Here is a 23,503-nt window from a genome sequence, read left to right as displayed (position 1 = left end):
AATTATTTTGTTCTTCCCCTTGATGATGTCACAAAATGGCGACCACCATGCGCCTGTGCAATGGCCTTTTTCTACGCACTTTGTAGCTGTGTCTTGTTGATGGAAATTTCCGTTCATAATAGTTTCTCAATTATAAGTCATATATTCATTCGTTTTAGAAAAATGTTCATTTAGGTGAATACTGCGTCATTGCCAAACGGAATTATAGAATTGTTGCAGCAAATATCGAACTGTCAAGAGCATTGTGCTTGTTTTTCACTGGAGTTCTTTCCCTTGTGCTATTTTTGAAGTTGATCAACTTTTGAAGTTATTATTTTTCGTTGATATGGAGTTCCACGGTGGTGGGTCTGGTGGGGTCGTGGTCAGTGGCAGTAATGTACCTGCATTTCTTACGAAACTTTGGACTCTTATTGAGGATCCGGACACCGATCCTCTGATATGCTGGAGCCCAGTGAGTTAACTAGTTTGCTAGCTACTAATGCTATCTAACCTGCTAGCTAGCTAGCTGCTGGACATCTAAGTAAATTAACATAGACTTGGTTCGCTTTATAGACAGTTTGTCAACCAAGATGGTTTCACATTTCATATGTGATGTTAGCGGGGCATCACTTATATCTAGTTAACGTTAGTTATATGATCAAACATACAGTGTACTAACGTTAACTAGATTTATCTAGCGTTAGCTAACGTCCTAACCAGATTATACGAGTAACGAACTCTGAGTCCTAAAGATGTAGCTAGGTTAGCTATCCAGCTAACTAACTAGACAATTGAGCTAATTTGGTAAAACGTGAAGGTGATACATTTATTCGTATGCAATTAATCAGCGAAAAAAAGCTAGGCCAAGGGCCGGGGAAGCTTCGTGGCGGAAGGTTTTGTTAGTCCACGCGTCAGCTGTTCCTGGGTGTCAATTATCATTAGCTAACTATGTTAGTTAGCTGCAGACAGGTGGCTTGCTAACATAGGTAACTACTTCATTTGGTTAACTGTGAGTGTAGACAGTATGTAGCTGTCTGTGTCCAAAAAGCCATGCAAAAAAAGTAATTGAAACTAGCTAACGTTAGCTACAGCATTGTAACGAGAAAAGGGGGTGTGTGAAAAGGGGTGTGTGGCTGTATAAACAATTTGACAGCCTTTTCTCTTTGCTAGCCGCAATGTTGGAATTCTCAGTAGCCAATAAGTTGATGTTACTCTAAATTGTACAAATAACGCCGTGTCATTATCATGTCAAAAAACAAATATTATAATTTGTTCACAAATAAAAAATGTTGTCACATGCTTCATAAACCACAGCTGTAGACTAACAGTGAAATACTTTCGGCCTCTTCCCAACAATGAATAGAAAAAAGATTAATAACACGAGGAATAAATACACAATGAGTAACGATAACTTGGTACCAGTATCGAGTCGATGTGCAGGGGTACGAGGTAATTGAGGTAGATATGCATGTACAGTGCATTCGGGAAAGTATTCAGATCCCTTGACTTTTTCCACATTTTGTTATGTTGAAGCCTTAATCTAAAATGTATTTAAATTGCCCCCCCCCCCCCCCCAATATACACACAACACCCCATAATGACAAAGAAAAAGAAAGGTTAGAAATGTGCCAGTTTAAAAAATTATTGGAAATATAAAATTTACATAAATATTCAGACCCTTTACTCAGTACTTTGTTGAAGCACCTTTGGCAGTGATTACAGCCTCAAGTCTTCTTGGGTATGATGCTACAAGCTTGACACGTCTATATTTTGGGAGCTTGTCCCATTCTTGTCCCATTCTTGATGGGGAGTGTTGCTGCACAACTATTTTCAGGTCTCTCCAGAGATTTTTGATTGGGTTCGAGTCGGTGTGCTGGCTGGGCAACTCAAGGACATTCAGTCTTGTCCCGAATCCACTCCAGTGTTGTCTTGGCTGTGTGCTTAGGGTCAGTGTCCTGTTGCAAGGTGAACCTTCGCCCCAGTCTGAGGTTCTGAGCACTCTGGAGCATGTTTTCATCAAGGATCTCTCTGCATGTTGCTCAGTTCCTCTTTCCCTCGATCCTGACAAGTCTCCCAGTCCCTGCTGCTGAAAAACATCCCCACAGCATGATGCTACTACCACCATGCTTCACCATAGAGATGGTGCCAGGTTTTTTCCAGACGTGACGTTTGGAATTCAGGCCAAAGAGTTCAATCTTAGTTTCATCAGACACGAGTGTCTTGTTTCTCATGGTCTGAGAGTCTTTAGGTGCCTTTTGGCTAAACTCCAAGCAGACTGTCATGTGCCTTTTACTGACTAGTGGCATCCGTCTGGCCACTCCACCAAAAAGGCCTGATTGGTGGAGTACTGCAGAGATGGGAGAACCTTCCAGAAGGACAACCATCTCCATAGAGGAACTCTGGAGCTCTGTCAGAGTGACCGTCAGGTTTTTGGTCACCTCCCTGACCAAGGCACTTCTCTCCTGATTGCTCAGTTTGACCCGGGCAGCCAGCTCTAGGAAGAGAGTCTTGGTGGTTCCAAACTTCTGCCATTTTAAGAATGATGGAGGCCACTGTGTTCTTGGGGATCTTCAATGGTGCAGACATTTTTTATTACCCTTCCCCAGATCTGTGATTTGACACAATCCTGTCTCTGCGCTTTACAGACATTACCATTGACATCATGGCTTGGTTTTTGCTCTGACATTCACTGTCAACTGTTGGACCTTATATAGACGGGTGTTTGCCTTTCCAAATCATGTCCAATCAATTGAATTTACCACAGGTGGACTCCAATCAAGTTGTGGAAACGTCTCAAGGATGATCAATGGAAACAGGATGCACCTGAGCTCAATTTCGAGTCTCATAGCAAAGGGTCTGAATACTTATGTAAATACACTATTTCTGTTTTTTATTTAGAATACATTTGCAAAAATTTCTAAACCTATTTTTGCTTTGTCATTATGGGCTGTTGTGTATAGATTGAGGAAACAAATCAATTTTAGGATAAGGCTGTAATGTAACAAAATGGGGGGGAAAGTCAAGGGGTCTGAATACTTTCCGAAGGCACTGTAGGTAGGGATTAAGTGACTTGGCAACACGATAGACAATTAACCGTTGAAGCAGCATATGTGATGTATCAAAGGAGGGTGTGTCATGCACCGGATAGGTGCTGTGAAATGTGTAGTTTTGTGGAACAAATTAGGATTAAGTGCCTTGCTCAAGGGCACATTGACATTTTTACCTTGTTGGTTACTGGCCTAACGCTCAAACAGCACCGATTTTATTATTCTTATTTTATTAAATGTCAAATGATGTTGCTGACTAATAAGGAATTATCTGGCCTCTACCTTTTACACTCATTGACCCTGAGGGTGAAAGCATAGACAGTCATAATTATGTTTTCTCTAACTACTGGGTAGGAGACAATCCTGTATGTGTTGATACGCTGTCTATCCAAGGGCCTCCTCTGTTTATGGACTCTGGTCCAAGCAGTGGACTTCTATCTGTGCATCCATTTCCCCGAAAGTGAATAAATAGCAAAATAACTGACAAACATTCAGACAAAACACTTCTATTGCGCTTTGGCGCTGGACCATTTCCACTATTCATTGCACAGGAATTGCTTCACAATGGGGAAGTTGTAGGAGGTTTTGTGTGTGAACTAACCCCAGAATATTGAGAGTATGTAAAAGCAAATCTACTAAATAGGACATTTCTTAACTGATTTGATGAAGTATTTAGGATGCACTGCCATTAGCGGTCGGAGTCATTGTTTTCTCTTTAACCTACATAATCAGTAAGTTCTTGCGTCATGATCCAACTTGTCCATTGCCTTAGACTTCACACCATTCTCTACCTTCCATAATCACTGTAAGTAGAGCCTTTATCAGACCCAAAGTTGTGAATTAGTTTAGCTTTGTCGTAGGCCAGCCAAAGCAGCTTAACTTGATTCTTACTTCAGTACATTTTTATTTTGCCAGGGAGTCATGTTGAGACCAATGTCTCTTTTACAAATGAGCCGTGGTTAAAATTTTAGGCCTAGCCAAGGTAAACTGGGGTTGTGCACTATTTATTTAAAGGGATACAGTAGATAAAGGTCTTTATGCCAAAATTCCGAAGTATTCCTGTAACTTTTACTGTTCTTTCTCTTCCTTTACAGAATGGCAACAGCTTCCATGTGTTTGATCAGGGCCAATTCTCCAAGGAGGTGCTTCCCAAGTATTTCAAACACAATAACATGACCAGCTTTGTACGCCAGCTCAATATGTGTGAGTTGTCATTCATGTATTTAACATGTTAGGCATGGCAATGCCATGGAATTAAAACGTGCAGTTAATCATGTGTGCTACATTATATGCAATATCGTTTAGATGAGAAGCGCCTGTATAGTTTGAATTGCTATCCTTATTTTGTTTGTCTATATATTATGGTATTTACGGTATGACACATGAAGTAGTAATTGCCACATCCCACACAAGGCTAAAGTAAGTATAGTGTAAACAGAAAAGTAGCAAATCTTATGTTGAAGAGAGATTCTACTAATGTAAATCCACATTTATACTTTTACATTTGCCTCCAGCATCTACACTGATTGGTTCTGGGTGTTTTGGTAGATTCAACCTAATTATTTGCTTATATTATAATGAGCCTTGAAACCAGCGGTGTCAAACTCATTTTGCCCCAGGGACTGCATTCGGTCTTCAACGAGGTCCGGAGGGCCGCACCAAAAATTGGTTATGTTTCCTTGCAGTCAAAGTTGGGGGGGGGGGGGGGGGGGTCCTCTATCCGTAATTCTTTTAATTTCCGATGCTCCCTAACTGTCTAGTGATTTATTAACAAGCTGGACAGTCAAACTATATGACTATAGGTCCGTTATCCTTACTCCACAGTTTCCATAAGGTTTTAGTCATTTTGATGTATATTGAGTTTGTTTTTACTCAAACTTCCCATGGGCCGGATTAGACCCCTTCTCGGGCGGTATCCGGCCCGCTGGGCCCTGCTTTAATTAGACTCAACGGAGGACCTTTTTCAATAGGGGCTATTTCTCAGAAGTTGAGGTAGATGTTAACATGTATTTCTTATACTGTGAAAGCCTTGAGCTTTTTGTTTGTGTCTTTAAGCAATAAGGCACGGGGGGTGTGGTATATGGCCAATATACCACTGCTAAGGGCTGTTCTTATACTTGACCCAACGCGGAGTGCCTGGATACAGCACTTAGTCGTGATATATTTGCCCTATACCACACTCCCTTGTGCCTTATTGCTATTATAAACTGGTTACCAACGTAATTAGAGCAGTAAAAATAAATATATTGTCATACCCGTGGTATACGGTCTGATATGTCACGGCTTTCAGCCAATCAGCATTCAGGGCTCGAACCTCCCAATTTATAATTGGTTATATAATCCACTTACATGTTATTTATTAAGACTGAGAAGACTTGGAGGAGGAAGATATAATTGCATGCAGTGACCTAGAAACCAGGCACATTTTACAAACGATAAATACAGGCTAGGTAATTGCCACGTATCTAGAAATTGAATGGTAGTGCCATAGTCAACTGTAAGTTGTTGTTGTTTTAACTTTCTACAGACGGCTTCCGCAAAGTAGTCCACATTGAGCAGGGTGGTCTGGTGAAGCCTGAGAAGGATGACATGGAATTCCAGCATCCCTACTTCATCCGCGGACAGGAGCCTCTGCTTGAAAATATCAAACGGAAAGTTACCAATGTAAGTGCAAAACGATGAGATGGCATCATGTGATATGTGTCTTGAATCACCTATCAAACCTTTCTTCATACTAGGCTTGACATAGCCTAGACTGTATTACCAAGATCTATAAAATGTATAGTCAGGCTCCTCAGATAGACAGCATGTCAGACAGCATGTGCTCCAAGTGCTTGGCCTGCTCTTCTGCTCTCCTCCCAGGCCAGATTGAGCTGATCTAGGGGCCTCTGTGGAGCCAGACAGCTGAGGATGGGAGGATTAGAGAAGGCAGGCCAGGGAGATGGTAATCTGATGTTGCCTGACACAGCCACTTTCTACTCTGCTCAGTCTGTTGATTTACAGCCGCTTCCATCTGCACCTTGATATAGTCTGCCTCGGGCCAACTGATCAGTTCAAGCAAAAAACTGATAACCAAATCATACTCTTTTCATTGTGTTTCCATTGTCTGTCCCTCAGGGTTCCAGTTGGGGCCAAGGCCGACACTGAAGGCTCGTTTTTATCTCTTTCCCTCCTCACTTTAATACTTTTCTTTTGCTTTAGCACTTTTCTTTGCTTTAACCATTTCATCATGTTCTCTCTCCCTTTCAGGTGTCCAATGTTAAACATGAAGACCTCAAGATGAGCTCAGACGATGTCTCGAAAATCCTGACCAACGTGCAGAACATAAAAGGCAAGCAGGAGACCATAGACTCCCAAATCATCGCCATGAAGCAGTAAGTGAAACGTTGAGAGGTTTATTCTGATTCAATCTCATGAATATTAGACGGTCGACTCAGCTTAACTAATGCATTGACGGGAACCAAATCAAACAGAATGTCTGACAAACCATAGTACAAAGTACAAACCCCCAAGTCCACAACTCCACATAGATGCAAGATTCAAAAACAGTTTCAGAATTGACTGCCCCTTGAATGAGCCAAAAACGCTCTTCACCAGCTTACCTTTAACCTCCACACAATTACATATCCCCCCCACTCCCCTTGCTGCCGTGTTGCTATATTAGCAAGTATGCATACTGTGTGTCCCTGTAGTGCTGCAGTAGCCTACCATGCTGCATTAAGGCGGTGTAAGCCAGTTTATTTAAAGCTGATGATTAGGCTGCATGAGGCAGGATTCCGAAAGGCCTGTCATAGGCTGAAGTACTGTGTGTGTGTATATACACACTACATTACAAAAAGTATGTGGACACCTGCTCATTCAACATCTCATTCCAAAATCATGGGCATTAATGTGGAGGTGGTCCCCCGCTCCCCTCTTGCTGCTATAACAGCCTCCACTCTTCTGGGAAGGCTTTCCACTAGATGTTGGAACATTGCTGCGGGGACTTGCCATTCAGCCACAAGAGCATTAGTAAAGTTGGGCACTGATGTTGGCCGATTAGGCCTGGCTCGTAGTCGGCGTTCCAGTTCATCCCAAAGTTGTTCAATTGGGTTGAGGTCAGGGCTCTGTGCAGGCCAGTCAAGTTAATCCATACCTATCTCGACAAACCATTTCTGTATGGATCTCGCTTTGTGCGCTGTCAGCATTGTCGTGCTGAAATAGTAAGGGCTTTCCTCAAACTGTTGCCACAAAGTTGGAAGCACAGAATTGTCTATGATGTCATTGTATACTGTAGCGTTAAGATTTCCCTTCACTGGAACTAAGGTACCTAGCCCGAACCATGAAAAACAGCCCCAGACCATTATTCCTAAACTTTACAGTTGCTACTATGCATTCGGGTAGGTAACGTTCTCCTGGCATCAATCTAGATTCGTCCATCGGACTGTCAGATGGGGAAGCGTGATTCATCACTCAAGCGAATGCGTTTCCACTGCTCAAGAGTCCAATGGCTGTGTGATTTACACCACTCCAGCCGACGCTTGGCATTGCACATGGTGATCTTAGGCTTGTGTGTGGCTGCTCCCCCATGGAAACCCATTTCATGAAGCTCCCGAAGAACAGTTCTGGTGCTGACGTTGCTTCCAGATGCAGGTTGGAACTCGGTGGTGAGTGTTGCAACCGAGGACAGGCAATTTTTATGCGCTAAGCGGTCCCGTTCTGTGAGCTTGTGTGGCCTACCGCTTCACGGCTGAACTGTTGTTGCTCCTAAACGTTTCCACTTGACAATAACAGCACTTAGTTAACCAGGGCAGCTCTAGCAGGGCAGACATTTTATGAATTGACTTGCATCTGATAGTGCCAACTTGAAAGTCATTGAGCTCTTCAGTAAGGCCATTCTACTGCCAATGTTTGTCTATGGAGATTGCATGGCTGTGTCCTCAATTTTCTGCTGTAATAGCCGAATCCACTAATTTGAAGGGGTGTCCACATACTTTTGTGTATGTGGGAGATATGCTGGCACCTGACTATGTCCGTGTGCTGTTTAAATCTACAGAGCGATCATAAATGATAGGTTTCACACATTTTTCACCAGCTTTAAACAATGATTAATGGATTATGTCTATTGATATACATTCTTATGGTGGTAGAACTGCAGCTGTGGAGAGTTGGACCTGGTCTGTTTCCATGTGTTGATCCAGTGTCCAGGTTTGGTTTGAATTAGGGTCAGGGTTTGTTTTGTGTGACCTTTTTCTGGATGACTTGATCAGACTAAGTTCCATGTTTTGTAGCAGTAATGATGTGGATACTGACATAACTCAGCCTGGTTAGTTATTGGTTATAATGTCTTCATCAGATGTGGTTTCAAAGTTGATAGTTCCCATTTTGTTGCAGTTATGTGGGATAACCCATTGGGTTGTGTCAGTGTGCCCCACTCTGGGACAATATAATTGTGGCTCATCTTTCAGGACACTTGGTTGCCATTCTAAAAGCATGAGGTTCTTCTCATGCAGCTGGGATGATGTGGGTGTGCTGTTCACCATCTGCCTGTAGCCCGTCAGGGTGCATGTCAGAACCCACATCATTATTACAATCCTTCCTACACGCGCACACAGGCACGCTTGGATTCTCCAGCTGGACCTCACCCTTGGACTCTTCATTGCCACCGAGGGCTTTCTCTCCTGTCCCCAACAGGTTAATAAACCAGACTTTTTCTGCATGGTACCATGATGCAATACGCACAGCAGATTTTATTGTGACCTCATTCATCGTGTCCATCGGCACGGCATGACAGTCTCTCTCCATGTCTCTCACCATGTCTTAGAATAGATGGGATTATTTACCTTGTTTTATCTAATCTGTTTTATCCAATTTGCCTATTTTATTAAGATATGTTACTCAAGGATGATGGCTGTCCATCACCCGAGGTGGGTGGCTCTCACGCTTTCTTAGGGGGGGAAAACTGGATTGTTCTCTATTACCACATTCCACCTCACCTCTGACCCTCGAACAAATCTGACGCGCCAAAAAGTAATGGGTATGTTTCCAATTATCTGATCCCGTTCACATGTCAAATAATCCCTCAGTATTGGTCAGAGTGGTGTTCTGGGTTGGGGCCTATGGTGAGGAATCCACACCTGACCCTATAAATCCCTGTTTGTCTGCCCCACAGGGAGGTCAGCACAGATGGTGGGCTTTTACAGGGCAGAGTGGGTTTACAAGGCAACAGAGACCACTGATAAAGGACCTCTTTTCCACACTGGAAGTATGGAGGCCCTGTAGCTCTCTGATGGCACCCCAGTACTCGCATCCTTTAACCCTAGTTTAGTCGCGGTTTTAATATCACATCAGTGTGTTGGAGGTTCTTAAGGTTACCGTGCGTTACTCTGTAACAATGCCAGGATGTAAGGCCTAAGCTTTGATTATCAGCAAATGTATTTTTCATTTTGTCCTCGAAGCTAGGCCTAATGTTTGTTTGTTTATTTATTTGGGGGGGGGGGGGGTCTAGAATAGTTTAATTTGCAGAATCTGAGAGTAGCCTTAATAAAGACATATGACTAAAATGCTAAACAAACTCTGAAATATCTAAAATGTGTATTCTGTTTATTGTGGCAGCACCATTTCACCAGGTCAAATTCTTGGTACATGTTGATGTACTTTGCGAATAAATATTTTGATTCTTAATTATTTTGATGGAGCCAGAAGACTCAATCTGACATATTTCACCAAGGTATTGTCTAGCCTGGTTCTGGCCTGGTTCTAGCCTGGTTCTAGAACTGTTTACTCTGTTTGATAACTCCAGTGGGACTGAGACCATAGGAGATTGCAGAACAGCACGAATAGATGTGGGACTGGGCTAGGTGTTGTCTGAGTCCAGGGCATGTCATTTAATGTGAGCCATGTGTATGGATGAATCGGGCCCATGAGCACACCTACAAAGTATCTGAACCAGAGTCTGAGGAGCCAGGCTTTAAGAGCCAGGTGGAGGGGCAGGGTCTTTATAGACTGCACTAAAAAAGCTGAATAAACACAGCGCGCTAAGATCTTTCAATAGCCATTAACTTAACAAAATAAACTGCCTCAACTATTCCTCAAATCTTTACCAGTGCAGTAAAAAATCTGCTGTGCCTTGATAGGCGTTCCACAGTATGGGTGGGTCTTAAAGATTAGAGCCTAAGCCCTTGCCCCCCCATCTTGGCTACATGTCCTGTGGAGATTTAGGTTCGTTAGGGATGACTTGCTGTTCTGAGATTTTTACTTTTTGATTTATTTCAAATATGCTTTGCAACGGGTTATTAGGCTATTCAACTTTGATGTAGGAAACCACATCACAATGTCAAGGACTGCTGTCATTATAGCAAGCATCCATGACATACCCTAAGAGGATGTCATGGGTTTGGGAATGGAAGGGAAATGTACTGTCCCTGTACTCCATTTAAAGTTCAATAGATTTGTTATGTGTGGTTTATTTATCTGTAAACGAGTATACCCTTTGTCTTTCCAGTGAGAATGAAACTCTTTGGAGAGAGGTGGCCAGCCTCCGACAGAAACACGTCCAGCAACAGAAAGTTGTCAACAAGGTAAAAGATAGTTGCGTTWCCTGCCACTTCTCTGACCACCCAGAACAAGTAGGCTCTTCTATGCTATGTTAACATAGTAGTTCATGTGATAACTCTTGGAATGACGTTCACTATGGAAATAAGGATTTATTTCATCTCATAAAACATGGGACCAACACTTGTTGTGTTTTTATATTTTTGTTCAGTGTAAATCAACAAATATTTTCCTGTTAACTCGAGCTGGGACCATAAACTGAACATTATCAACACAGACCATACCAACCAATTATCGAGGCCATTTTATTGATATCGGAAATCACGATAAGTAGCTTGTACTAGAGACATGTGATGGTAACAACTTAAGTTCATGTTTTAAGTATCCCTATATTTCTGTTATTATGGCGCTACCACTCTGATATTAGTACGCCTGCGCAGTAGTCTGACTAGATGGACCTTGCCTGAGTGTGATGGAACTATGTACTCTGGTGAAGTAAACGTTGTTAAACTGCAACCTAGTAGTTGTGTCATTTTGAGTTAACATTGACAGCAGAGGATGGCTAATAACTACAATGTGCCATCTCGCTTCGACGAGAAGAGGTCGTATGAAAGTTAGAAAAATTAACTTGGAATCTGGACAGGTTACTAATCTGGATGAGAGAAAGCAAGCACTTGCAGTGGTATCGCTTGAGGGAAGAGTGAGACAGACAGCACTGGAAATATCGGTGGAGGATTTGAACAAGGATGACGGTATGAGAACTTTGATCAAGGCAGTGGATTCTGTGTTTGCAATGACGGACTACGTAATTGATTTGGACTACATTTATTTTGTACTTGCGCAATAGGTTGCGCAAGTACAATATGGTTCTCCCGGATGCCGTGTTAGCGTTCAAGTTGCTATATTCTGCCTGTCTGGATGGTAGTGAGAAACAGTTGTCTTTGACTGCTTGTACTGTGCTGACTTGCGTCATTCAAGTCAGCACTAAAAATGATTCTTGGTCAGAAGACGTCTGTCACGCCAATAACTGATGGAATGCAAGTCAGTGACGCGGCATATTACACTGAGCAGCAGAGAAAAGGCATTAAACTTTCTCAAGACAACTAGACGAGGGCGCCATTGCCCGCCACAAATCCACTGGACAGGTATGGAAGGAGATCAAAATGTGGTATTTGTCAAAGCACTTACCATTGTGTTGAAGACTGTCCTTATAAAAATGAACAAGTTAAACTAACAGGAAACGTGAACACAGATGGAGCAGTGTAACATTACACTGTTTTCAAATGAATCTGCTTCTGATACTGAGATCTTTATAGTTGAATCCTTAGGATCTGCTGTTATTGATACTGTATGTACACACAGTGTGTGGTGCAAAATGTCTTGACAGTTATGTCAGTGAACTAAATATGAAGTACAAAATATGATTGACGCAACAGAGCTTTCATATTTGGAGATGGGGGAGTTGTCCATTCTACCAAGAGTCACGATACCAGCAAAAATTGGTCAGACTAAGTGTCACATTTGTAACAGAGGTGGTCCCTGCAGATATCCCCTTACTATTAATCAAAGCTTCCCTCAAGAAGGCAGGGGCTGTACTAGACATAGAAAATGACAAGGCAGTGATGTTTAAACAACCAGTGAACCTTGAACTTACTCCCTCGGGCCACTATTGTGTAAACATTTTAGACAAATACATCGCAGGGAGACCGTGTAAGAATGAGATTCTGACGGACACGGAGCACATGGCCACAGAAGAAAAACAAAGTATTGTTAACTTCACAAACAGTTTGGACATGCTACAGTTGACAGACATCGGAAGTTACTCAGCAGTTTTGGGAATAATGATGATGAGAGTACTTCCATTCTATGGCAGATAGTTAACAGTTGTGAGACATGCCAGAAATACAGCAAACTTAAGCCCAGACCAGCTGTTGGTTTGCCACTGGCTTCCAAGTACAATGAAACAGTGGCTGTAGATCTACATGAGTTGGGACCAAGTGTGTGGTACCTTCACATAATCAACCACTTCACACGCTTCAGCGCTGGAAGCGTTGTGAATACAAAGAAACCCAGTGAAATCTTCAACCTGGATAAGTGTGCATGGCCCACCCCAGAAATTGTACAGTGACAATGGAGAATTCAATAATAATGAAATAAGGTAAATGGCTGAGAAATTCAACATGGAAGTAAAGACAACTGCTGCATACAGTCCATGGAGCAATGGACTTCTGGAGAGACATAATCAAACACTCACAGAGATCATGCTGAAAGTGAAGCAAGACAATAGGTGTGACTGGGAAACCGCCCTAGATTGGGCTTTGGCCATAAACTCAGTGCACAATGTTCATAGTTACAGCCCATACCAACTAGTGTTTGGGCAGAACCCTAATCTTCCCTCTGTACTGGTTGACAAGCTACCACCACTAGAAGGGACCAGTGTGAGTGCATGTATGGGACAGCACCTTTTTAGAACTAAATGCAGTGACCAAAAGCATTCACTGAAGCAGTGTGTTCAGAGAGAATTCACAGGGCTCTGCGTCAACTGCTTCGATCCACAGATAAGAAGTACGAGACTGGAAACAAAGTGTACTACAAACGAGTTGACTGTCGAGTGGAAAGGACCCAGAGTAGTCATTGGCCAAGATGGCGTGGTGATATTTGTGAGGCACGGAGGCACCAGTGTCCTGGTGCATCACTCGCGATTGCTGTTGCTGAGAATCCGCCTCCTACTGAAAATGACAACGACACATTAACAGACACAAACCTACCAGATGTCGCATCCAATGATATGGAAACTGACACCTGGAAATGGAGCAGAGACCTTCAACCATGATACAGGTAATGCTGTTGAACGTTTTCCTCATTTGAACCCTCAACAGTTACATGGTTGTTCCAATCTAAAAACTGGACAAACTGTTGGACAAGCAGGGAAATCCAAAGGAAAACACCGGAACTGGAACAACTTGCAGTACTCTGAACCAGCTACACGTTCTGGTACAACAGGGTCAGCTGACCTGTCACTTGTAGATCATCTCAGAATTGAACCAATGGAAAATCGAGAAAAGTAGAATGACATTCAAAATGATGATGTACTTGAAACCAAGGACGTGTCATTTGACTCAGCTAAACTAGATGAACTCAGTAATTGGAGGATTCAAAATTATGTACTTGAAACAAAGGATGTGTCATTTGACTCAGCTAAACTAGATGAACTCAGTAATTGGAGGAAACATTGAGTGTTTGTGGAAGTCAGACATTGGCCAAAAAATGTGTCTCAACAAGGTGGGCTTGTACCCTCAAAGAATCCTTGACTTGAATAGTGCCAATTTGAAAGGTGCCTTTTGAAAAGCTGGCTGCTAAAGGACTCCCAAAAGACTCACTGACATGCGTCTCAGAATCACTCAGATTGCTGCTGGCGATGATCTGCCAGAATAAATGGAAACTTAATTCCACAGGCATCAAATCTGCAGTTTTGCAGGGAACAGAGCTGTCAAGGGACATTCACATCTAACTTCCGCCTAAAGCTTAGCGCGGAGGAACACTGGAAGCGAAAAGGTGTGTGTGGCCTGGCAGATGAATCACTCTACTGGTACAACAAAGTCAAGGCAACAATGCTGAGTACAGGTGGAAAAATGTCACAAGTGGATCCTGCAGTCTTCTATTGGCTTGATCAAGACTGCAATGTGACAGAAGTATTTGCTTGTCATGCTGATGACTTCATCTGGGGTGGCTCACAGACCTTTGCTACAACTGTGATTCCACACCTCAAAGCTGTTTTCTAGGTCGGCCGTGAGGATCATCATAGTTTATGTTGGCATAGAGTTTATTACAGTTGACTAAGCTTTCCTGTTGCATCAGTATAGTTATGTCAAGAATCTTCAACCCATCCACATGGATACTTCAAGAGCCGTACAAAGGAATTCCCCTCTCTGTGGAATTGAAGCTGATCAATTGAGGTCAAAGAGAGGTCAAATTCTATGGATTGCTAGACAGAGTAGATCTCATGTAATGTTTGACTGCAACTTGGCAGCCAACACAACACGCCACTGTACAAACCATCCATGAGGCAAACAAAGTTGTTCGTGAACTGAAATCACAACAAGTGACTGAAGTTTCAGCATGTTGGAAAAGATGACTCTTTGAAACTAGTTATCTTTAGTGATGCTTCCCTAGGGAACCTTACAGATGGAGGCACACAAGGTGGACATCTAATCGTGTTAATGGGTGAAGGAGGAAGATTCTCACCTATCTGTTAGCAGTTAAACCGGATCAGAAGGGTTGTCCGTAGCACACTTGCTGGAAAAACCCTTGTTCTTGCATAGATGACTGCCATCTTTTTGACAACTTTGTTCTCAACTGTAGTTTGTCACTTGCAACTAACTACTCTCCCTAGTTGATGCTGTCAAGTCAACCAAGTCTGTCACAGAGAAAAGACTTCGTCTTGAGATTAGCACCATCAATTAACTAATTCAAACACAGAGAATCAAACAGATTCTGTGGTCGGACACAAAGGAACAGCTTGCTGGCTGTCTGACTGAACAGGGAGCAGCCGGTCTTGTGCTCCTAAAGGCTCTCAGTAATGGAAAGTGGCAGCTTGAGTAATACAAATAAAAACTGTCATACACAACACATTTGTAATGGGGAACTTAAATAATACCTGGGACATTTAATTATTTAGTAAAACAATTTGACTTTAAAGAAAAGTAGGAGATTGTTAAGTTAATGTTTTAAGTATCCCTATAGTTCTGTTATTATGGTGCTATCACTCTGTTATTAGTACGCCTGCGCAGTAGTCTGACTGAAGATGGACCTGGCCTGAGTGTGATGGAACTATGTACTGTGGTAATACGGTGAAGTAAACTGGAAGCTAGTCGTTGTCATTTTGAGTTAACAACCATATTCCAAGGTGATGGTAGTACTATGGGTACAGTAATATACACAAGTAGGCTAATCAGTGCACATTCATGTTATAAACCTAGCATTCTATTTATCATTATTGTGATAATCCAGTAAATGTATTGTGAAATGTTTTTTTTTGTCCGTATCACTCTGTTCAACTGCTTACTGTGCTAATGTCTTCCCCCAGCTCATCCAGTTCCTAGTGACCCTGGTGCAGTCCAACAGAGTCCTGGGGATGAAGAGAAAGATGCAAGTCATTTAGAATAGCAACCTCATTCTCTCAAATAGTGGTCTGTTTTTAGAATAGCAACCTCTCATTCACTCAAATAGTGGTCCGTTTTTTTAGAATAGTAACCTCTCATTCACTCAAATAGTGGTCTGTTTTTTTATAGATTGTTTGTCTGACTCTTGTCTGGTCTCTATGGTACTGCAGTCCCCTGATGCTGAACGACAGCAGCTCCGCCCACTCCATGCCAAAGTACAGCAGGCAGTACTCTCTGGAACACCTTCAGGCCTCGCTGCAGGCATCGTCCTCTATCTCTGTGAGTTCACCTTCTGGAACCTAGCCTAGATTGGCACCTTCCGGTGGTAGAAATGGAACAGGCCTGCACTCTTGAAATACTGTATTAATATCAGATAGGAAGCACTCTTTTTGTATTGTGAGTTTGGGGGGGGGATGTCAGTCTGATTTGAATTCACAGTAATATATTTAGGCCGAATTATGCTATTGATACAGCTGTACTTTACAATTTGAGGGATTTGTAAGGCATGTTTTGATGTAGGCTAGTGAAGTAAGTTACCCAGAAGTGTGACGCTCCCCAGGAAAGATGACCAACTCATATCTCAGACATGAGAATGTAGCTACTGTAAGTCTCACTTTTTTAAGGCTCTTAACCAGCCAGAGGTAATGCATTCCGAGAGGTGTGGTTGCTGTAGCACCACTAAGGTGTAATGTTATTTAAGCCTGTGTTACATAACTGATCTTGTTAGGATTTCAGGGCAGATTTAGTATTCTTGTGAACGTGTGTCCTACTCCCAGCCCTCGGGCTCCCCATTCACCAGTACAGGTCTCTTCACGGCGGAGTCGTCACTTAACAACGGCCCCATAATCTCAGATGTCACTGACCTGGCTCAGGCCAGCCATGTGGAGGTCACCAATGAGTGGATGGAGGAAAGGTTAGTGACTGTTAAAATTCAAGAACAACTCCTGACCCTATACCAAATATACACTAATTTAAAAAAGTCAATTTGTCTTCCTGTCTTCAGCACGAGCCCATTGGTCCACATAAAGGAGGAGCCATCCAGTCACATGTTGGAGGAGGTGTGTCCTGCTGAGGTTGTGATTGGGGGGGCAGGGGTACAGGTTGACACGCCTCTGTCCCCCATCAACTTCATCAACTCCATCCTGCAGGAGAGCAATGAGCCTAATGCGGCCCCTGCCCCCACGACCCCTACGGAGCAGAAGTGTCTCAGCCTCGCCTGTCTAGACAAGTGAGTAATCCCCAGATTATGTCACCGTGACCAGGTTCCACTGCCAGTCTGTCCCTCAGACCCTCCTACCTAACACCTAGCAACAGATTACCACAACGAGCCTAGTTCTCTACCCTAAAAAGTTGTTGTTTTTTTCACTTCTTGTTTATCAAATTTGCTCAACACACTGCGGCAACAGCAAGTGATAGGAACGCCACCCAGAGCTTTTAACCGTTGGTCGTCGCGGGGTGTGTCCATCGCTTATGATCCACTTGCATCACACTTGCCTTTCATTACCTTTTATATTCAGTTGTCCCATGCCAGTCGACGTCTGCAGCCAGCCTAATGCCCTAGGTTTCTCCCCACACACACAGAGATGGTGGCGCATCACGTCACATTGCATCAGGAGGATGTGCTAGTGACGCAAAGCAGCTCTCCACTGATAAATAGGGCAGCTGTTAGCGCTTAATGCTAGTTTAATAAGCACCGTCGTTCCACAAGCTCTACATAAACAAACCCACTGGCTTGTCCCGAGTGTTGCTAAGTATACACGTCAAAGACTTAGCTAATTCTTTCAAACCAAACATGGATTATTTGGCATTTTAGACACGGTTCTGTTTATTTGTTGCATTTCATCTTGGCTTTTTAGTTGTAGGATCCTGGCTGTTGCTACTAACGGTACATAATAAGCTGCTCAATGTTTAATCAAACTAATGCATACTATATATCTTAATCTACTCATCTATCTTTATGTAGATAAGTTTACGATATATTAGCGATGCTGTTCATCTCTCGCCCAAGCATCCTCATTCTTTTTTTACCTCTTTTTTTTGGGGGGGGGGGGTTGTCTGTCAATGACTTGTACAGTTTCTGTGTCACTGTTGAGATGAAAGTGTTTGTTTTATTGAAATCGTACTCTGATAAAATACATGGATCCTAGACTGTCTGTACATTTTTTTTTTTTTTTTTTACAGGATTCCTTTTTAAACCAGCTGTGAATTCTGTTCCTGTGCCCCCAATGCCCATTCTCATTTTCAGCCAATGAGAAGCCGAGTAGCCTATGTAATCCCCATCCCTGGGCTTTAGTCAACCTATGGGGTGCAGTGTGTAGTAGTCTGCTCTCCTCTTTCCAGCTGTTGTTCTTTTATCTTTTCAGTTCTACACAGAAGTCAGAGGTCTCCCGCCTCTTCCCCTGCCCCTCCTCGTCTCTACACCTCAGACCTATCCCAGGGTTAGCATTTCAGTTGGCCCACAAACCCTGTTGTGTTGTCATCTCCCAGAATGTTTGATTGACGCTGCTGTACCTGGCATTGCCACCAGCAACAAGCCCAGAAAACGAACGGTCAAGCCTGTGTGGTCTGTAGTAAGAGAAATAAACAGAGTGATTTGTGTATCTATTGAGCAAATATATTGAATCATTATTGAGGCTTGTATCATTTCTAATAGTTTACCATATCCCTGGATGTAACAACCTTTTCTCTGGGTCTACAAGCGGATAACGCTTCTCAGTATTTGGCACCAACTGAGAATGTCATTGTTGATTATTAACAATGTTTTGAACACACATGGGCTTGAAAAAACAGCTGATTTAGCATGGTTTGTCCAAATGTTAATCTAACTGCATACCGCTCAACCCCATAGGCTACCCTCCATTTAGGTCAAACGGCAATCATTCTGTGAGTGGGTTTTAATGTGGCAGGCCCAGTGAACTATAGGCAAACCATTCCACTTTCTGAGCATCAGGTTCACAACTCAGTGATTGTGTGGCCCACTCATTGCTTTTCCAATGGCTTCTGCAGCTCAAGTCAAACGAGTTGTTGGTTGATTTGACTCCATTCGTTTTAAGCAGCTAATTTGCTTTAATGCGTGTGTTTAGTCAGGGAGATGTTCCAAGATGAATATGAACCATGTTGATTTCTCTTTTTGGTGTAGGAGTGAGCTGAGTGACCATTTGGACTGCATCGACAATGGCCTGGAAAACCTCCAGACTATCCTGAATGCACAGTCCATCAATTTTGAGTCATCACCCTTCTTTGAAGTAAGTTTTGCCTTTTTCTTAGCCTGATCCCGGATCTGTTTGTGGGACCAGATCGACATCGGGCTACTATATTCTGTCCCAACAACAGTATGCTGAGGCGTTTCCTATGTGGAACACTGACCGGCCAGATTAGATATTTGTCGCTGCTGGGCATTTCTAGGTGTGTTTTGACGGGACGGTGGCTTTGTGAAAGATGATGCTAGGTGGTCAACTTGGTGTGAGTGAGGACAATGACTAGATGAAACCAACAAGAGTTAGTTATGGTTCATGTCTATTTTCTAATTCCTCCGGTGTCTTGTTTTTGTTAATCTGCTTCATCTGAACCCCAGGGGATAATAACATTTTCTACCCACTACTTGTCTTTCAGTTCTTCAGTTCTTCCCTGCCTGGCTCTGAATTCGACCTGGAGAGCCTTGACAGTGTAAGTTAGACAGAATCAAAATCACAATTTATTCGCCAAATACATTTGCATGTACAGGAATTTGACTCTGAAATGGTGCTGCGACAATGAACAGAATATACAGAGACGATATACAGACAGAGTTTACACAATCCACATTATGTACACAATGAACACCAAGCTAAAATCTACAGACAACACTATAAGCTATATTATGAGTTGCGCAAACAGATGTATACACAGTGTACAAAACATTATGAACACCTGCTCTTTCCATGACAGACTGACCAGTTGAAGGCTATGATCCCTTATTGATGTCACTTCAATCAGTGTAGATGAAGGGGAGGAGACGGGTTGAAGATGGATTTTTGAGACAACTGAGACATGGAGTGTGTATGTGTGCTATTCAGAGGGTGACTGGGCAAGACAAATTACGTGCCTTTGAACGGGGTATGGTAGTAGGTGCCAGGCGTACTGATTTGTGTTAAGAATTGCAACGCTGCTGGGTTTTTCACGCTCAACAGCTTCCTGTGTGTATCAAGAATGGTCCACCACCCAGAAGACTTCCAGCCATCTTGACACGAATTTAAGCTGTTCTGAGGGGAAAACGGGGGGTGCAACTCGATATTAGCAAGGTTCTTAATATTTTGACTCGGTGTAAAAAAGTTTCAGTCCAAGGCAAAGGGAAGGATAACTTGGTGTTCATTGTGTACATACAGTCTGGATTGGGGAAAGAGCAATGTGAGCGCAAACTGAGCGCAAAGAGCAATGTGCAGTTCCTTGAATTTTTTTATTGACCTTTTATTTAACCAGACAAGTCATTTGAGAAGAAATTCTTATTTACAATGACGGGTTACCCCGGCCAAACCCTGGGCCAATTGTGCGCCGCCCTATGGGACTCCCGATCACAGCCGGTTGTGATGCAGCCCGGGATCGAACCAGGGTCTGTAGTGACACCTCTAGCACTGAGATGCAGTGCCTTAGACCGCTGCGCCACTCAGGATGCATAGTCAGTGGATGAATAGTAAACTGTAGTCCATGAATGAGAAGATCACTGTGGCCCGGTTGGTAAGGGCCACGGCACAAGGGAAGAACCTGTTCAGGTGGTGGGAGGTTTTGGTTGTGATTGACCTGAGGGGGTGGAAGAGGTATGGATATAGACCCTCTGCCTTGGCTGGGCAAGATGATTGTGTCTAGCTGTTTACTGCTTTTGTTTTGTTCATGAAATAAGTTAGTCTCACTGTGGCCCCCGTTGTTCTAGATCCAGGACTTGCTTTCATCGGATCCACCTAAAGGGGCTGAGAGAAGTGACAACTACACCGGTAAGAACTCCTAATATACTATATATCACGCTGAATATCCATTTCATTTTTATGTGACATTTGATGGGAGTGACCGTGTGCTGCTACTGCTAGTACCGCCGCTGTTAGTACCGCCACTTCTACTGCTGCTGCTAGTACCGCCGCTGCTAGTACTGCCACTTCTACTGCTGCTGCTAGTACCGCCGCTGCTAGTACCGCCGCTGCCACTTCTACTGCTGCTGCCACTTCTACTGCTACTGCTAGTACCGCCGCTGTTAGTACCGCCACTTCTACTGCTGCTGTTAGTACCGCCGCTGCCACTTCTACTGTTAGTACCGCCGCTGCCACTACTACTGCTACTGTTAGTACCGCCGCTGCCACTACTACTACTACTGTTAGTACCGCCGCTGCCACTACTACTGCTACTGCCACCACCACCATGGAGTCAAATTCAACACCATTTGATCCCACCCCCATTTTAGAGTCAAAACTACTCTGGTTTCAGTTTTGTGTTTTTAATAAACTCGCATGTCATTTTAGATTTCTGTGTTTTGAACAATCAACTCAATTGGAGTACATTTCCACTTTAGTAGGTTACTACCTTTTTTAACACTGTAGGATATTAAAAAAGTAGTAAAGCCTAATTAGCATATTTCCCACTGCTATTTGAATGAATGAATGCTCAGGTTACTACCAATTACCGTGACATCTAATTCCTTATGGAATCCAGCCAGAAGGACATCCAACAAACTTTACATCCACCACAACCGGCTGTCAGTGATTGCCAGACTGAAAGGTGTCATTTTAAATGACTACCTAGAACAGGTATACTAACGGCTGCAAAAAAATCCAACCACTTACAAATTGGGTTAGTTTAGAAAAATGTATACTTATCTTTGTATACCGTAAGGTCAGTAACGATCAATGTACAAAAACAAACAATAAAAAAAAAATCTACCTGCAACAGAGCATGCTGGGAATTTGCTCCAACATTTCCTGGTTGCTAAAAATTCTCAACTGTTCGCCTAATTTAAGTTTGTGACAGAACAAGCAGTGCAGAGAATCATTGTACCATTTAAACCACTGTGAAATATATTTTTTGATAACCAAAAATATCGTATTATCAGCTGTTTGAAGCCGAGGAAAAACCCTTCAGCTGTGAAAAACAAAACTTAAGAATGGGAAACAGGCAAATGCGTCACGTAGAATGGAGCTACCGCTTCTCCGACTTGCTTTAAATGAGAATGACTGATGTATAACTCGCATTTCTATGTGAATTTGGTCAGATCACCCAAAAAGCAACGTACTCTGCACATACTACATAATATATATTGCGAAAATTCACACGGTTGAATCAACTCTGAAAATGTGCGGCTTAAACTTCTTGCTGTTTTCTCCAAAGAAGTGTAAAGAGGCTGTGGATACTCACCCCATGGATATCTCTCCCTGTCTCTGGTTACTCTTGTGGAGTTAAACGTACTCGTCTCAATCAACTCCAGTTATCAACACTAACTCCAGCAAGCAAGAAGGGATTAAGTTAACTGTCAAGGGATTAAGTTAACTCCAGTAGTCAATAAAAAAACGACACTTTGCTTCCAATTTTCCTTGATTTATATAATACAATGCTGAGCCATTAGATTTAATTATGCTTCTTTCCCTATGGAAAAAAGGGATGATAATCTAATGTGTTTTCATATGTTGATTAACGCAGGGAAGCAGCTTGTCCAGTACACCACCCAGCCAATGTTACTGACTGACCCATTGACCAGTGAGAACGGGGGGGCGGACCTCCCCTCTCTGCTGGAGCTGGAGGGAGACTTATATTTCAGCCAGGACCCTGAAGAGGAACCTACCATCTCACTCCTCACCTCTGACACAGAAGCACCAGACAAGCCCAAATTATCCTAAAGAAACTTTTTATGAAGGGATGTACTAGTATGTTTAATTTTATTTTGTTGTGTTCATGTGCAGATGATGACAAATCAACCTGGTTGAATGATGGTTGTTCACTATTCTCTATGAGCTATTGAGCTTCATTCATTTCAAGGCTTAAACTTCCTAGTGAAAGAATTTTGCTTTAAAAGTTTGACTTAAATTACTGCCATGGTTTGTTCAGCGCTTGGAAGTGACTTCCTGGGTTGAATTATCTGTGGTCTTATTGGCGGGCCTTAAATAAAACTACCTAAAAGCTTAATCATTACCAGGTCTAGTTTTAAGCATTGATCACCAAGCACCTTTAACTAGTAGATGTGGAAGTGTTCAGAATAATTGTTGTAACAATACAGGGCATAGATTCAGTACATTACTGTTTCTGGGGGAAAAAACACTTAATCTTTTTGTTTCTCTTTTTTCCTGGGAGGGGGTATTTTCTTTTACCTATTGATATAAGGGTAGTACCTTTATAATGTTAAGTGTTTTAAGTCTTTGTGCTGCACTATTATCTTGATTTATTCACAGTAGATGCAGAAAGTGTTTTCTTTGACATGTTTTCATTGCATAATTCATAATGGAATGCTGTTGGTACTTCAGCACCTTTATAGTAATTGAAGTTTTTAATGCTAGAATCCTTTAGTTGCTACATCTAAGCATTCTAGAAGAATATCATTTATAAAAGCCTCATGAGCTTAGTTCAACTGTCGTTCCCCATCAGACCCCAAAATTAACATATTGTTTTGTTTGTAAACAATGTATACTGAACCAAAATATAAATGCAACAATTTCAAAGATTTTATTGGTTACAGTTCATATAAGGGAGTCATTCAATTGAAATTAATTAGGCCTTAATCTAAGGATTTCACATGACTGGGCAGGGGTGCAGCCATGAATGGGCCTTGGA

General features: G+C 42.5%; 1 protein-coding gene across 2 annotated transcripts; it reads left to right on the top strand.

Moving 5' to 3' along the window:
- The first annotated feature begins 31 nt into the window (after positions 1 to 31).
- Positions 32 to 23,174, top strand: LOC111955846 (heat shock factor protein 1). Of its 2 annotated transcripts, XM_023976187.3 has the most exons (14): positions 32 to 451; positions 4,121 to 4,229; positions 5,554 to 5,690; positions 6,276 to 6,400; positions 10,510 to 10,585; positions 15,646 to 15,707; positions 15,892 to 16,000; positions 16,498 to 16,634; positions 16,725 to 16,949; positions 18,085 to 18,159; positions 18,861 to 18,966; positions 19,334 to 19,387; positions 20,628 to 20,688; positions 22,379 to 23,174. In XM_023976187.3, exons 1-14 carry the CDS (start codon positions 326 to 328, stop codon positions 22,573 to 22,575), a joined length of 1,599 nt encoding a protein of 532 aa, XP_023831955.1. In that variant the 5' UTR covers positions 32 to 325; the 3' UTR covers positions 22,576 to 23,174. The 2 variants fall into 2 exon arrangements, with proteins under 2 accessions (XP_023831955.1, XP_023831956.1); XM_023976188.3 differs by lacking the exon at positions 18,085 to 18,159.
- The last annotated feature ends 329 nt before the right edge of the window (positions 23,175 to 23,503 follow it).

Source organism: Salvelinus sp. IW2-2015, linkage group LG31 (assembly GCF_002910315.2).
Source record: "Salvelinus sp. IW2-2015 linkage group LG31, ASM291031v2, whole genome shotgun sequence".
NCBI lineage: Eukaryota > Metazoa > Chordata > Actinopteri > Salmoniformes > Salmonidae > Salvelinus > Salvelinus sp. IW2-2015.
The sequence above is the reverse complement of the archived record's forward strand: the minus strand, read 5'-3'. Positions and strand labels throughout refer to the sequence as shown.